The sequence below is a fragment of the Muntiacus reevesi genome, chromosome X (assembly GCF_963930625.1).
Source record: "Muntiacus reevesi chromosome X, mMunRee1.1, whole genome shotgun sequence".
NCBI lineage: Eukaryota > Metazoa > Chordata > Mammalia > Artiodactyla > Cervidae > Muntiacus > Muntiacus reevesi.
This window is the reverse complement of record NC_089271.1, coordinates 43,329,085-43,344,920: the sequence shown is the minus strand read 5'-3', so window position 1 is coordinate 43,344,920 and position 15,836 is coordinate 43,329,085. Positions and strand designations below refer to the sequence as shown.

At 35.4% G+C, this 15,836-nt stretch overlaps 1 protein-coding gene across 15 annotated transcripts in view; it reads right to left on the bottom strand.

The window, feature by feature from the left end:
* Positions 1 to 805: 805 nt before the first annotated feature.
* The window catches only part of KDM6A (lysine demethylase 6A), a 179,418-nt gene continuing 164,387 nt past the window's right edge, over positions 806 to 15,836 (bottom strand). For 5 of the 15 annotated variants that reach the window (XM_065916545.1, XM_065916549.1, XM_065916552.1 and 2 more), the window contains 4 exons: positions 6,530 to 6,634; positions 5,699 to 5,825; positions 3,285 to 3,455; positions 807 to 2,150 (listed from right to left, as the gene is read on the bottom strand). In XM_065916545.1, the coding sequence (XP_065772617.1) occupies positions 2,121 to 2,150; positions 3,285 to 3,455; positions 5,699 to 5,825; positions 6,530 to 6,634 (433 nt within the window). In that variant the 3' untranslated portion in view covers positions 807 to 2,120. Of the gene's footprint in view, positions 2,151 to 3,284; positions 3,456 to 5,698; positions 5,826 to 6,529; positions 6,635 to 15,836 lie in introns of all 15 variants that reach the window. The other 10 variants (XM_065916544.1, XM_065916546.1, XM_065916553.1 and 7 more) reach the window with 7 other exon arrangements.

Genomic DNA, 15,836 nt, shown 5'->3' with positions numbered 1-15,836 from the left:
AAATAAGACATGTTAGTAAGATAAAGTAGAAATGGTTAAGGAACATTTAAGTATAGCTTTAGCATTCTGATAATCTTTGCTTCTGGATAGCTGCCTTGCCATTTTTTTTTTTTTAAGTATAGCTGATTTACAATGCTGTGCTAATTTCTTTGATTTGTAATTTTTATTTGCAAAAATGTTTGTCTTGAGTTTAAAAATATCAGTGGTTAAACATCTTAAGCAGCACTTAGACAAGCACTCTTGCTTCTTCACTAAAACACATTTGCAATTATTTCCTTCTGAAATTGTTAAGAGATGACTGCTGCTAGTAGATTTTCAAGTTCAATATTTACCAAATCATTAACTAATTGGATAAAATGTCTCCATGCTTTCAAGCCTTCAAACTGTTTCTAGGAGGACAACATACTCCAAAACTATCTGAAAAAGAGAACTTGTTAATCCAATCAGCACAGCATTTCACCAGATAGGATTATAAATTCTCTTTAGTTACATATAATTTCACTTAGAGCATTCTCTATGCTTCTTCACTAAATATTCCTAGAAAAACCTTAGAAAGAGCAGCATGATAAAATGAGAATATGTGTCAAATGCAAGGTACACTATAATATGAAATACTACTGTTAATTAGAAGTGATTCTGTAAGGCTAATATAGCTTACTCTGTTTTACTACTGCTACAGAATTGAAAGACTCCCTCCCCTGCCCATATCATGTCATGCAAGCAGGAAAGCATGAAATGTCAAAACTGCCTAACATTAAAAAATAAGTCTCTTAATTTATTTGCATTCTAAAATAGAGCCCCTCACCTGAATCTCTTTTCCATTAGAAAATACTAATAAATAATGTACAGGATTTGTCAAGCCCATATAACATGCCCTTTAAAACTTTAAGTTCAATCACTATTTGTTTTCTACTATTATACTACATTTTGGCAGCATCTGTTTATTGGTCTGTCATTGCAGAATTGCAACTTAACAATAAACCAGTCTGACATTTTAGGTCTTGAAGATACATACCATATATATTTCTTTAAAAATAATCATACTTTTGTAAGCAATACTTTACAGTAGACACCTCAAAAATCTACCATAGATGGGAAACTTAAAACGAGAAAAATTTAAGTTCTAAATCTTTATACATATATATCCAGATTTCTATATATATTATATATACATACACAAGTATATATAAAATATATATAATCAGATTTGAAAAATGAACAAAAACTGGGCACTGTACATAAAGTCTTTTTGAAACTCAAACAATAGAAAACTCTTTAAACATTAAACAATTTTAATAAAAGTTTCTGTACAATGCTAAGCAGTTTTATTTACACATAGAAAATGTAATAGGAGTAGTGTTTGAAATTACAGAACTCCTTAAAATTTCAATGGCAGGTAAATCTGGAAAAAATAACAGCATTCCATTCACAAATATTTTCAAGCAATAAATACGTATTTATAAATAGTGTAAATTTACATCAGGATTAGAAACAAAAATCACAAATCTGAAGTTTATTCCTTAGTCTATGTGCAATCCATTATCTTTGTGACTTGGCTGTTAATTTTTTAAACATTTTATTTAGGAACCAGAAGTGTAATAACCGTCATGGTTTCAAAACAAGACAGAAAAACATAAAAGCAGTAAAAAAGTTCCTTACCTAACTTTTCACATTAAAAAAAAAGTTGACCAAATAAAGACTTAAAATTTCTAACTACCTTACAAAGAAATGACCAGCTAGGCTAGTATTTTTTTCCAAGGGAAATTCTGAAGAGGGGAAAAGACAGATGAAAACCAATTCGTCAGCCCAGAAATAGAGAAATATAAAAGAGGTTGTCTTCAAGTCAGTAGTCTGTATGATGTTGCCAGTTTTGTCAGATATATACAAAACATGGAAATTATTATTTTGTTTCTGAAGAACAGCTGATCAGCTTTGTGAGAGTCCTGGAGTAGGAGCAAAGCTCTCCCCTGTCCAGTTGGTTGACACTCCGCACTTGGAAGGTTGCATAGACACAGTTTTCAGCCAGCAGCCTTACGAGATAGCTACAAAAACCAGTGGTGCAGAACTGGGTTACTTCCTGAATAGCAGAAAAGGTTTCATTTAATGTCCATGGAACAATATCAAGATGAGGAGGATGGTAATGGAGGAGCCTGAAAATGAAAAATAAAGTATGTTACTTTGGTATATAAATTATTAATAGTGTTTACTAGCTCAAGGCTACAAACATGGTCTGTGTATAAAGGTAGGGGAAATAACAATTCTCAAGAAAGTTCAACTGCCTGCCACACTCCGTCCAGTATAACCTTCATTACTGCCCCCCACCTGGCCAATTTTCCTAAGAGTCTGAGACCATTACCCTACTTAGTGTACCCTACATTTTGGTACTTCACCAATTAGTCAAAAACTCTTAAAATGTTATTAGGTTGACCATTTTTTGAAATTGCTTAAAAATTAAAAGAAGGCTTGTAAAAAATAATATACCCAATCAATTAAAACTTCCTTGATGACTTGCTTCAGAACCTAATTCAACTAGATAATAATTTTATTTAACAGGTAATTTTCTTCTTCTTCAAGCAATCTTGAAGACTATTCAAATGAAAATACCAGAAGCTAAACTTCAAAAATTCAGTTTCTGACCACATATGTAAGAGAAAAACTATTGAAGGAATTCAACAATTCATAAATTGTCTATTTCTTATTCATAAAACTATTGATGTGCTAGAGTAAAATGCTTTCCCCTAAGCATCTGCTGTTTAAAATTTAAAACTGTGTGCAATTTATAAAGGTACTTGAATTTCATAAGGTTATATAACGTACCAAGGAAGTTAAGCTCCATCAAATATTCTTGTGAAGTTACTACTTCTGGCAAGGACAAGGTTTTAAATAAATAAAATTAGCTCTAAAAGCAGAAGCTATTGAAAAGCATACATACTGACTCATTTTGTGGACACTAGCAACCTATGTACACAAACATTTTCCTGAGATCAAATGACACAAAGGATGTGACAGTGTTCTAAATGTACACAAAGATTTTAAAATGTAGTTACTGTGACATTATTTAGGGCTGGTCTCACTCAGGAATAAAAGTAAAAATAAAATATGTCAATTTCATAGAAATAAATACCTGGAAGTGGAGGAGGGGGGAATATGAGTATTTCCTCATGAAGTATCTAATGAGTCAAAGGAAAATTTAAATATTTCATTACCTCCTACTTATCAGGTAGAACAAATCCTGGTGCTTCCCTATCCAGCTAACTATGTACTCACATGTTGGTTTCACTTACTAATGTAAATTGGTCATAGACTTGCATCAGGTCCTCCATTTTGTACTGTTCTAGCACCACAAAATTTTCCAGGTTTCCACTTGTTTTTCTTGCACAATCTTGGCAATGCACTATGTAGGTCTTTCGAGAATTGCTCTCATTAGTGACAAAAAGCAGATTAAAAACCTCCACCTAGTTCATACAAGAGAAAAAGCATTCAATAGATACAGTAGTATTTATCTTATTGTACTACTTTACCATATAGAGTTCTACTTTACAAGAAGTTGTGGACAGTGATTACTGATTAAGAGTGGGTACTAAGACAAACATAGCTCTGTTTAAGAATCTTTAATAGGCTGGGTTTATTTTGTTCCAGACCCAAAGACATAGGTGGGACTGCATCTTTAGGGGAGTGACCCAGGGGAATGACACACTCATTAAAACCACTGGCAAAAAGTCTAATTCAAAAGTTTGATCAGTCTATTTGTTTTAAGTTCAAAACATCAGTGTACAATCAGATGAAAGTGATCCTTACTTTCCTTCTACTTCTCAATGATAGCACTGTGTATGGACACTTGTCTTTCCCAATAGACTGAGCTCCTCAAAGATGAAGACTATGCTTTACTCATCACTGAAACTCCAGAGCTTATCACAGAGCTTAGTGCTTAGCCAAACCTCAAAACAAACTTGATGGATTCAATCATCTCAAATAAAAATCAATGTCAAAATTACACAATTTCAAGGTTTGGAATGGATCATTAATATCCCTGGCTAATATATTCAATGAAAGAAAATTCTCATGACTTCATGTCTTCTTTGAAGTTATGTTAACTACAATCCCAGGGTTAACCATGTTTTTCATTACTATCAATGAGCAATAACAAATAACATAAACCTCATAATCTGAGTTGGAAAATTTGTGAACATTCTTCAACTTGTCCCTCACTTCTGCCATTTAATGAGTTGTCTTGTGAATTTTACCTTGAAATATCTTTTTAATTCCTCTCCTTCAATATTCCTACTGCTAGGTTCTAGTTTAGGCCTTAGGATGACAATCTTTAACACCACTGCAATAGCTTCTTATCTCCATCCTCTCCAATCACTTTTCTCTCTGAAATACTTACCAAACTTGGGTACTTGCTCAGAAACTTTTGATGGCTTCAATGATCTCAGATTCAGAGTTAAGTATCAAACTTCTTAAAATCATTCAAAATGCTCTGCAAACTTCCTACCAACCAAACTCATAAATGGAATTTACATAGTCTGTGTTCTAGTCACACTGAACTATTTACCCTTTTCTGAAGAAATCATTCCATTTCCCATGCTGTTCCTACAGCTCATAAAAACATCCATTCTACTTTTATTTTTTTTTATTGGAAAGGAAAATTTGCTTTATATTTTTAAAAATTTATTTTAATTGGAGGCTAATTACTTTACAATATTGTAGTGGTTTTTGCCATACATTAATCTTGATCATTTTTTAGTTGCCTAAAATCATATTCATCCTTAAAGGATGGACTCAAATGTTAATACTTTGGTGAACTCATGTGAACACTAGAAGGGAAAACTCAGGTCATTTTCTCCCCTTAGTGTTTTCCTAACAGTTGGACCAACTTTGCATTCACCATAGTCTCATATACGTAGAACGGTTTATAATTTGTCTGCCCTAAGTAGGACGTAAGCTCCTTCAGAACAGGTACCACATCTTTGTTTCTGCATCTCTTGCAAGCTTTGGCCACAGGAGAAGATTGACCAACGTACTGTGAATTGTACCAGGGAGAACTGAACAATGATCTGCCTGAAACTGTACTGAACTATATCCAGCTTACTGGCAACTGTCTACACCTGGAATGTTCCCAGTTTAAAATTTCAAGATTTAACTTGACACTTATCATCTGTTAAACACAGCTGTCCCTCAGTATCCATAAGGATTGGTTCCAGGACATTCCATGGGTACCAAAATCTAAGGATGCTCAAGTCCCTTACAAAAAATGGCATACTAATTGCATATAACCTATGCACATCCTCCTCTATATTTAAATCATCTCTAGATTACCTATAATACCTAAAACAAAATAGCTGTTGGTGTATGGCAAATTTAAGTCATGCTCTTTGGAACTTTTGTAATATCTTCCCAACCCCCAAATATTTTTGATCTGTGGTTGGTTGAATCCAGATAGGAACCTGTGGATAGGGAGGGTCAAATGTTATCTACCAGATAAATGATTCTAGTAAATACTTTGAGTTAATTCAGTTAGTGAAATGGGATTTCACCAGAATAAAGTTTAATATAGTAGTTAAATAATAATATGGAACACAATGTCAACTTCAGTAAAATGCATTGCATAAAAGTACATTAAAAAAATAACTAAAGAGAAACCAAAACTGGAGAGGTAAGAGGTTCATAAAACAACTGAATAAGAACAATTATTTACCTCACAAATGCTACAGTAATGTGCTGGTTCTTCCTTTGTTCGCCCATGCCATATAATCTCTTTTCCTGCAGCAATGAGAGCTTCCCTCAATGTCTGACACTGCTTCAGAGTTCTCAGAAGACAATACCTAGAGTGTGGGGGAAAGTTATTCGTGACCAGCAACTGAATATTGAATATTTTCAGCATGAAGGAAGTAATGCTAAGAGATTCTAATATCTGTAACTTCATTTTTATTTCATCAATTTCTCAGATATCCTCCAATTTAAAAAATAAGACTAATGCTTAGCAGGTCTGACAATGACAGTTATTAGATCATTTAAAGTTGAGAATAACTGGCATCTGAATATCAAAATATAACAACCCGACCCCTTGTTTAAATTTGGGCTCTTGTTTGGGCAAGTCAATTAACCTCTTTGGGAGTCAATGTCTCACCCTTGAAACAAGGGTCTGAATCCCAGATGTGAATTCTATGATTTTAAATAAAGTAGGAAAGCACATTATTTCTAGCAATACTACCTAGACACTTATAAACAGCATCACTAATATGGTAGATTCTGAAACTTTTGATATATAAGCAAAAAAGTATTTATGGATAATAGTAACCATACAATACAAAAATGGTTTGTTTCACTGTAGTGTTGAAGAAGACACTAAATTCCCTGATTTTGACTTGAATATTGTGAAATCTTTCATTCATATTAACATCATTGAACTTTCCTTATAATTTACACGTTTTCTAAACTCATGCTAATGATACAATAAATTCTCACAACTTTTGGTTTTCCTATAGTTTGCTATCATTACTTGGAGTTGTTTGCTAAGTTCTCTTACTCTCCTGTGAATCTTAGAGGCTCAGGTTCTTCATTTGAATAGAGAAACACTAGATGATCTGTATGGCACTTTTCAGCTCTAACAGTTGAAGACAATGAAAACACCCTAAAGAAAAGGAAATGGGTTTAGCAACTGAATGTTGTTTGAAAGTAAAGATCTTATCTGTTTTATGCATAGTCTACTCAGTGCTTAGGACTGTGCCAAACATGTAGTAGATGCTCAATAAATATATGACTATGGAACTACTAATATTTAAAGTATGATAAATTACACATTTTAAATTTCTCTTAATCTATATTTCCCTGCTATTTCATAAGTTACTAGGTTAAAATACTATAACTTATCAGAACCCACATAAGTTAAAAGCCAGTGTAAAAAAAAGATGATTAAAGATAGTCTGATAACTTATTTAATAAACAAAAAGCAATATCAACTTTACAGTTCTAAGGCAAATTCCTTAAGGATCATATAGCAATTCTTGGGTGTTTAACTTATTTATAAACAAAATAATGCTTTAAGACTATGGTTGCAAGTCAAAGCTAAGGGGTGTGTGTGTGTGTGTAGCTATACCAGGGGAGGAGCAAGTAAAAATCTAGAACATGGCAAAAACAGAGAGCATATAAACTCAGGCTTTGCTGCTAGTTCTTGAATAGTACCTGCTCCTCCGTTTTTCCCTCCCTGTGTCCCACACACTTCTCTCTGAAGACACTGATCTAACTGAATAAGTTTTTAAAGCGGGCTTCACAATAAGGTCTTTTTCACAGGAAAATAATGCCCAAAACTCGGCAGATATCTTTGGAGATTTATAGACTTCACTAGGCTCCCACGTGGGAAAATAAACAAAAATAATAAAAATGAATAAATAATTAAAAATAAGAACCAGACAGGAAGCATGGTATTAGATACTTGGCACATATTATACCATTTAAGGCTGGTGCAGGAGGCACTGTTACCTCCACTCTACAAACAAGGAAACTAGGGCACTAGGACCCAGAGAAGCTGATACTACAAAGCTATTTTTGAGTAGTTGGACTGTTGTTGTTTAGTTGCTCAGTTGTGTCTGACTCTTTGAGACCCTAAAACTGTAGGCCGCCAGGCTCCTCTGTCCATGGGATTTCCCAGGCAAGAATACTGGAGTGGGTTGCTCTTTCTTTCTCCAGGGGACCTTCGGGACCCAGGGATCAAATTTGCATTTCCTGCATTTGACGGGTGGATTCTTTATCATTGAGCCACCTGGGAAGTCCTACTGGGCTAGGGGTTTGTAAAAGCAAAAAATCTTAAGTTTCCCCTCACTATCTTACACTGTACTATCATCTTTCTGGTCTCCTTTCACATCTTCTTACCCACCCCCCCACCCCCCGCCTTCTCTTTTGAAGATGAGGTTCTCAATCAGCACAGTTCTCCCTCCACAAACACAGAGCCTCAGTTCTGTGGAGTCTTACTCCACTCTTTACTCAGCAAATGAACTTTCAGTTCCAATGCTACTATTTTGGCAGGTAGATTGCAGTTTATAATAGTTTCATTTAGAAAAAAGGTAATATACTACTCTTCTGCAAACAATAAAGGGTTAGAGCTAAGGCTGCTAAGAATAAATCCTAAGCCAACAGTATTTTGCTTCTGAAATCACAGCTCCAGAATTTTTATTTTGTGAGATACGGGAATCTAAGAAAACCAACAGCTCTATTAGTCTGATTTGACAATGAATAACCAAATTGCGATTTCCCCTTTGCCCTTATGTTTTTTCCTTAACAGTAAAATTTTTTGTTCCTTCCCATTTTCAAAAGGTAGTGGTTGGAATAGAAGAAGAATTGAGGGAGACAGAGGCTCTTCTGGAGTCCACAGCAATGAGCAGGTCCTCAAGAAGGAATCTGATTTAACTGAAGGGCAGGGGAAAATAAATAGAAAATAAAGAGATTTAAGGAAAAGATCCTAAGAAAGATACACATATAATAGTCAAAATTTGACTTAACAGTAATCTGTTCTGCTTTGAATAATCCCAGACTGATTTTATATGAAGACAAGTGTTTGAGTGTATTGAGGAGCTAAAAAGTAAAAGTCAAATAAAATAAGGGTTGCAGTTTCCTCATTTTAGTTTTGTGGAATTTTAATATGAAGACAAGTGTTTGAGTGTATTGAGGAGCTAAAAAGTAAAAGTCAAATAAAATAAGGGTTGCAGTTTCCTCATTTTAGTTTTGTGGAATTTTAATAAGTTTATGGCATAGCAATTAAGAATTCAGTTTGTTGAACATATCTATGAAACAGCAACAGATTCATAGACATGGTGAACAGATTTGTGACTGCTAAAAGGGGAGGGGGAGGGGAATTGGGGAGGGATGGACTAGGAATTTGGAATTAGTGGATGTAAACTATTACATATAGACTGGATAAATGACAAGGTCCTACGTATAGCACAGGTTAACTCTATTCAATATCTTGAGATAAATCATAATGGAAAAAGACTGTAAGAAAGAAAGTATACATGTGTGTAACTGGGACTTCCCTGGAGGTTCAGTGGTTAAGATTCCATGCTTCCAATGCAGGGGGCACAGGTCTGATCCCTGGTTGGGGAACTAAGATCTCACATGCTGAAAGGTATGGCTAACTACATATATATAACTAAATCACTTTGCTATATGGCAGAAATTAACACAACACTGCAAATCAACTATATTTCAATAAAAAATATTCAATCTGTCAAAAAGCAAAATAATAAATTACTAGCAAAAAGTTTAAGAGGATAGAAGATGCTGTTTCAAATGCATCTCAGGGACAGGGTCAGAAATTTCAGCATTTCAGGAGCTAGAGAAGTTGGGAATCAAACTTCCCTTTAACCTTGCAAGATCAGTCAGGATCAATCTGGTTTTAGGACTAATGTTTTCAGTTGTTTGGATAAAAGACTACACAAAAAAGCAAGGGCTATTAAAGGCAGATTTGGCTTGGAAGAAAATCACAAGAGGCTGACTGAGGGCTGGATGTATTTGAGGTTATAAAGAACATAATCCAACCAAAAACCCATTTGGCAAAAATGAAACCTAAAGTGGGATGGAATTTTAGAAAATGGCTTACCATAGGCAATAGAAATGAAAATATACTTGAAATATTACAATAAAAAAACTGAAGACAATGAGGACAAATGATTATACACAGTGTATTCATAAATCAATACATTAGGCAAAAGACAGACTTAGTATGTCATGGATGCTAAAAGGAGAGGGAGGTAGAACTCACAAAAGTTTTCATAAAGAAATTGCCAATTAAAAAAAATCAGTAAGAAGTTGCCGATTTAGATGAGACAGGAAGGAGAAGTGGGAGGAAGGCACCTTCCAGGCAAAAGGAATTCCATGAGCAAAGGTAGTGTGGGGATTATTTAGGGACTGAACAATGGTTCTTATGACTTTAATCTTGGGATGAGGTTTCTGGACTAGGAGAATAAAGGAGTGAAGCCAGAGTGATATTAGATTATGCTAAAGTTAAGAAAACACTAGGATTACTACTCTTGACACTTTGGGGGTAACCTAAGGTTTTCAAAGTAAGCTCCCAAATATTGCTGTGGAGGTAAGCAGCAGCATGGTTTAACTTGATATGGCACTTCTAAAGTCTTTATGGTAACAATCTTTGCCACTAAGCAGCAGATGATATATAACTTTTAAAAGTATACCAAGTACAACCTTGCCTTGCCCAATCTGTCTTACTGAAAGAGCCATGTAGGCAAAGTGAGCCAACACGTAAGCCCTCAAAACTTGCCACGTGTCATTCCAGAGATAGATTCACCTAGACAGTAGTGAGTGTCTGAATGTCAGTAAGTCATCTAACAGCTTCATTCAAACCAACCACATGGCTGAAAATCAAGGTCTCAGTCAATGAAGAAATGAGTATTTTAAGAATTTTAAACTCTCAGAAAAAACAAGCATGAAAGCAAATATGTGTTATCATGAGAATGGAGAGCTTTTGGATTTTTTAGATTTTGTTTGCTCAATGTTATCACAAAACACTGTATGGTTAAACATAACCCAAGGACAATAGCACTAGAATCTATGCTATGTGGCAATACCACTTACTCAGTTATTAGGCCAATAAGCTATGACTGTAGAGTTGTAGAACACTTAATATATCTACTGAAACATGGGAATCAAAGGAAAAAAGTAACAGTTTCTTTAATTTATACTCAAAAACTCAGTGCTAGTGATAAAGTATATATTATATAGATAACAGGGTAGATAGGATAATAATCTATATGTGTGAAAAAAAAAAGGGGCAACAAAAATATTATTAGTTTTAAAAGAGATCAAATCTAGACTAGGGTGTCCCTAACTTGTCTGAATCATAGGATTCATCTAGATCACTGTGAAAGAGATCCCCAGGGTTCTTCACACAGAGCTTTGAATTTATTTATTAGGAATAGAGTCTAGAAATCAATTTTAATAAGGGTCTCAAGTGATTCTTATGATTAGACAAGTAAGAACCAGTTGAACCTCTTACTTCATTAGAAATGACGTCTAAAATCACCATGTTTTTATAGTCAGAGCCATGAGAGATCACAGACAAAAAGCCACAGAAAAGCTCCTATGAAAGAGCACAGATTCTAGAGCTAGACTCCCTGGGTTCATACCCCAGCTCTACACATAAGTCTCAGTTTCCTCCAACGTAAAGAGGGCACATCTAACTATATACTATTATGAGTACATATGTTATATACATGCTTAGATTAGTGCCTAGAAGTCACTGATCAATATTTGAACTTAAGTGAAAATTTTCAATTCTGTTAAAATAATTATTTAATGACTATTTTTTTAATTTGAAAAAAGTGTGTGATGAATGCCAACTGAAAGTGTAATAGTTATACCTAAAAGAACATAATACAGGTCATTTAAAAGGTGCTTGTCTAGATATATTTTATATATCCTAATATATATGTCCCTAATATATTTTAGAGGAATACCTAGATAGCATATTAAAAAGCAGAGACATTACTTTGCCAACAAAGGTCCGTTTAGTCAAGGCTATGGTTTTTCCAGTGGTCATGTATGGATGTGAGAGTTGGACTGCGAAGAAAGCTGAGCGCCAAAAAATTGATGCTTTTGAACTGTGGTGTTGGAGAAGACTCTTGAGAGTCCCTTGGACTGTAAGGAGATCCAACCAGTCCATCCTAAAGGAGATCAGTACTGGGTGTTCATTGGAAGGACTGATGCTGAAGCTGAAACTCCAATACTTTGGCCACCTCGTGAGAAGAGTTGACTCACTGGAAAAGACCCTGATGCTGGGAGGGATTGGGGGCAGGAGGAGAAGGGGATGACAGAGGATGAGATGGCTGGATGGCACTGTCGACTCAACGGACATGAGTCTGAGTAAACTCCGGGAGTTTGTGATGGACAGGGAGGCCTGGCGTGCTGCGATTCATGGGGTCGCAAAGAGTCGGACACAACTGAGTGACTGAACTGAACTGAAGATATATTAACATGGAAAGATAGTCATAGTTCACTGAACTGAAGGAAGAGTTCAGTAGCTTTGCATTTATTGTCTTCCTTAATGCATTTCTTTGTGTGGGCACTGGTCTACTTTAAGGATAGCTAATGGTTCAGAAAACTCTACAGCTAACACCTTGGCAGGGATTACGTATCAGCCAGCTGAAAGATACAAATGTGTATCTTAGACTCCTTTTCTAAATAATAGAACCATATATCTATCTGGTGGTTATATTAAAAAGATTCCCATTCAAACATCATAAAAGGAATTAAGAGTTCTACCTGCCTAGAGGCAGCCAAGCTGGTAATCATCACTTCCCATATCTAACCCATTTATTCTTTTCTTCCTTTACTCCCAGTTTCATCTATAAGAATAAATATCTCACTGCACGGCCCAAGTCAAAACCCCAGAAATCCTGATTCCCCTCTCACCCCCACCACTCAATTAATCAATACATCTATTTTATCTTCTATCCTTTGTCTTCTTTCTTATCTGAAATATAACAAAATACCTTCTAATATGCCTCTAAATCTTCCGCCCTCCACTGAGTACTTATCTTGCTGGCAAGTGATCTAACATGCAAATTTGATTATTAAAAAGATTAAAAATTCTAAAGGCTCCTCATTAGCAGCTGCTGTCTATGTTAAGTCTACTTGAAATGTTTAGCAACAAAATTTTAAATCTATACCCTTTAGCTGATATAAATGATCCAGTAGGGCTTAATCCTGAGAGACATTTTAAAGTTTAGTCTAAAGAAAAAGAAACTAAGCTTGTTTGCAGTATATGGGGTATGTGGAAAAAAGTTTATGTTCATTAAAACAGTGGAAGGAAAGCAAAAGAGATGTTAATGCACTAAGCTTCCACGAAAATGTTCCTAAGGAGTTAGGCTCTGAACTTTTCAAGTCAAGTTCACTGCAGTATGAAATGAAAGAAGTAATCAAGATAATGAGTATTCCTCTGACTCATGCCAATGTAGGAGACATCTGGAAGAATGTGAAGGAGAGTATGAAGATGACTGTATTTTAGAAACACAGCTAGGATGTAGAAATTTTGAGATTTACTAAATGACTGACTTAGATAAATGACTTTATGAAATTACAAGGCTCCAAAAGATTCAACTTGAATTTAAAAGTACAAAGAAAAAATTAAGAATGATATCGACTTTTAAAAATAACTATAGGCAATTCATGCTCAAAATGATAACAAAGGATTAGTAGGTGACAACAGGAGAGAACATCATGTCCCATTATTAATCACTCAGTGCAAATACAGTTCATAATTTTTCATAATCCCAAATTTTTCATAAATTTTGCATAAACTCACTGGTGTTGAAACTTGACCTGGGGCTTTTTAGAGTTTTTACTTAGCTCATCAGAGTGACTATTTATGTTTTACTATAGAAATATTAATGTATTTGATTCCAGGATACTGCCATAAACTGGTGGGAAGGTAAAATAAACACACTAAGGATTTCAGAATATCAAAACGTATTTGGTCTAAGGGGTCTGGGATAAAGGACTATGGAGCTGTAGTACTACTTTAGTCTTTTCTAAAATGTTCCCCTCTCTAAGAAGTGCCTTCCTTTGTGCTCTCCCATGGTTTTTGTTTTCAAACACTATCTCCATCATTAAACCAAAGATCATGTATTTTTAACATTTTGACTATTCCCCCCATTTATTTTAAGCAGTCTGAGAAGTGATCAGATCCTTCTGTCACCTAGCACAATACCCGAGGTTCCAACTCAGTTTATAGATTAAACAAATAAAAGAATGAAAAGAACTGGGTAGAGTTGAATGAGTGAGTGTATATGAAGGCACAGGTAAATTTTACTTAGATTCTTTATGGTTGGGCAGACTTACTATTTAACCATGAAAACCTAAAAATCACACATTGTATGTTCACTATTTAAGAATTAAAAGCAGTAATGCAAGGAGAAAGCTAAGAAAGAACATCTTTACAAATCTTCTCCATTCACTTCTTACATCTAGCAGATATTTTTTCTTTGAAAACAACCTACAATTCATATCATCAAATGTACAATGAATCAATACTTTACTGAAAGATAATTCAAAGGAGGAGAAAGGTGGGTGTAAAAATTGCAGTTCACAGTAAAGATGGCTTAAGATACCAAGTGGTAAAAGTAAGTAGAAAATTCAAGCACACATCTAAATAAAGTGGAGAAATGGCTGACAAGAGAAGTGCGGGTCAGATATAAGGTACAAATGGGGATTTGAAAAAAAGTTTGTATCTGCGCCTTTGTATGTTTAGAATAGTTTGTTGTTGCTGGTGGCCTCAGGAAGAGAAGTGACAGAAGCATACTGAGGTAGAAAGTCAAAATACTGTGGATGGTGGAGTGAACAGGAAGGAGATGAAGAAAATGACTCAAAGTAGAGGGAAGGAACTATAAGGGAGGACCATTTCTTAAAAATTGGTATAGTTCACGAGCCAGTGCAAGTACTGCTTTGTTTGCTGGCAGAGTACTAGATTTGAGGAGCAAAGCAATGATGTGGATACAGTTTTACAGTGAAACTGAGCTTGTGGGAAAAGACTCCCTCTCTATTTCTGTAACAATACATTCTCTGTGTTCTCTTCCAACCTTTACCTAGTTCTCCTATTTGCTTTTCTTAAATAGAAGTACTTCCCCAAGTTCTGTCCCTAACTCCACCCATCCCTTCCTCTCAAGGCCATCTCAAACCACTAGCTAGAAGACCTCCTAGTCAGTCAGCTCTGACTTTGCTCTCTGGAATCCTGCTATTTCCTACAGCTTCTGAAAAACTACAGCTTCTGATAGACCAGTTTCTATACAACTACTTCACTGGCTCTTCAAACCTGTTACTGTTTCAAAATGAAGCTCCATGTCACAGATACATGCAAGTAGCTTTTACGTAAGACAGATATGGGCTTAAATCTTGGTTCTAACCAAACGGGTGACCATGGGATGTGGAGAGGCACACCTGAAATACAGCCTGGGAACCATTTTGCTCAGTGCCTGGCTAAGGATCAAGCTCAGTTTACTAACTAACATTATTACTAAACAATTTAGAACCCAGAATTGTATCTTATCATCCAGAAGCTACATTCCATTTAACTACCAGAAACATCTTTATGAGACTCAAATTAGATCTTATTAGTTAAAAACTTACTTAAAGCTCTCCAACAGAAAAAACTTAAGTCTAGCACACAATATGTGATTTGCCACTAAGTACTTTCTACTACTCATCACACACATTGTGCCCAAGCCAGAATGTATGATCAACTGTTTTCAGCACACACACACACACAGTAGAGCTGTATCATACAATATATACATTTCAGAGAATTCCTTGGTGGTCCAGTGGTTAGGGCTCCAAGCTCCCACTACAATATATATATTTCAACTTGTGCAAATACACAGTAGGGAAATCAGGAGGGAGGGCAAAGGAGGTAGGTGTTAGGGAGAAAATGAGAGCAGGAGGAAGTGAAGAAGTCTAAAGTTGAGTATGAATTTACCACCTCTAGGCAGCTGGATTTCCTCTAAGCTTCTCACAATGTAAGCAGCTTATCATGCTGAGTAAGATTTCAGAGTTAGTATAACAGGGCCGCTCCATGAAAGTCAAATATTTTGCCTGGTGCTCTACTGAAGAAAAGGGATTTACTCCCTCATTTGAGGAAAACAAGACTGTGTTGGACCAAACAAGACATGGTACTATTTTATGGATGAAGTGAAGAACCTTTCTAATGGTTCAAGAGTTTGGTCTTAAATTGGCTTTAGATGCTATACTTCTATCTTCTCCCTGCCTCCACATCTTCACCCTTCACACAAAATATCTGCCTCCCAGAATACACAGACTGCTCTGACTCTGTG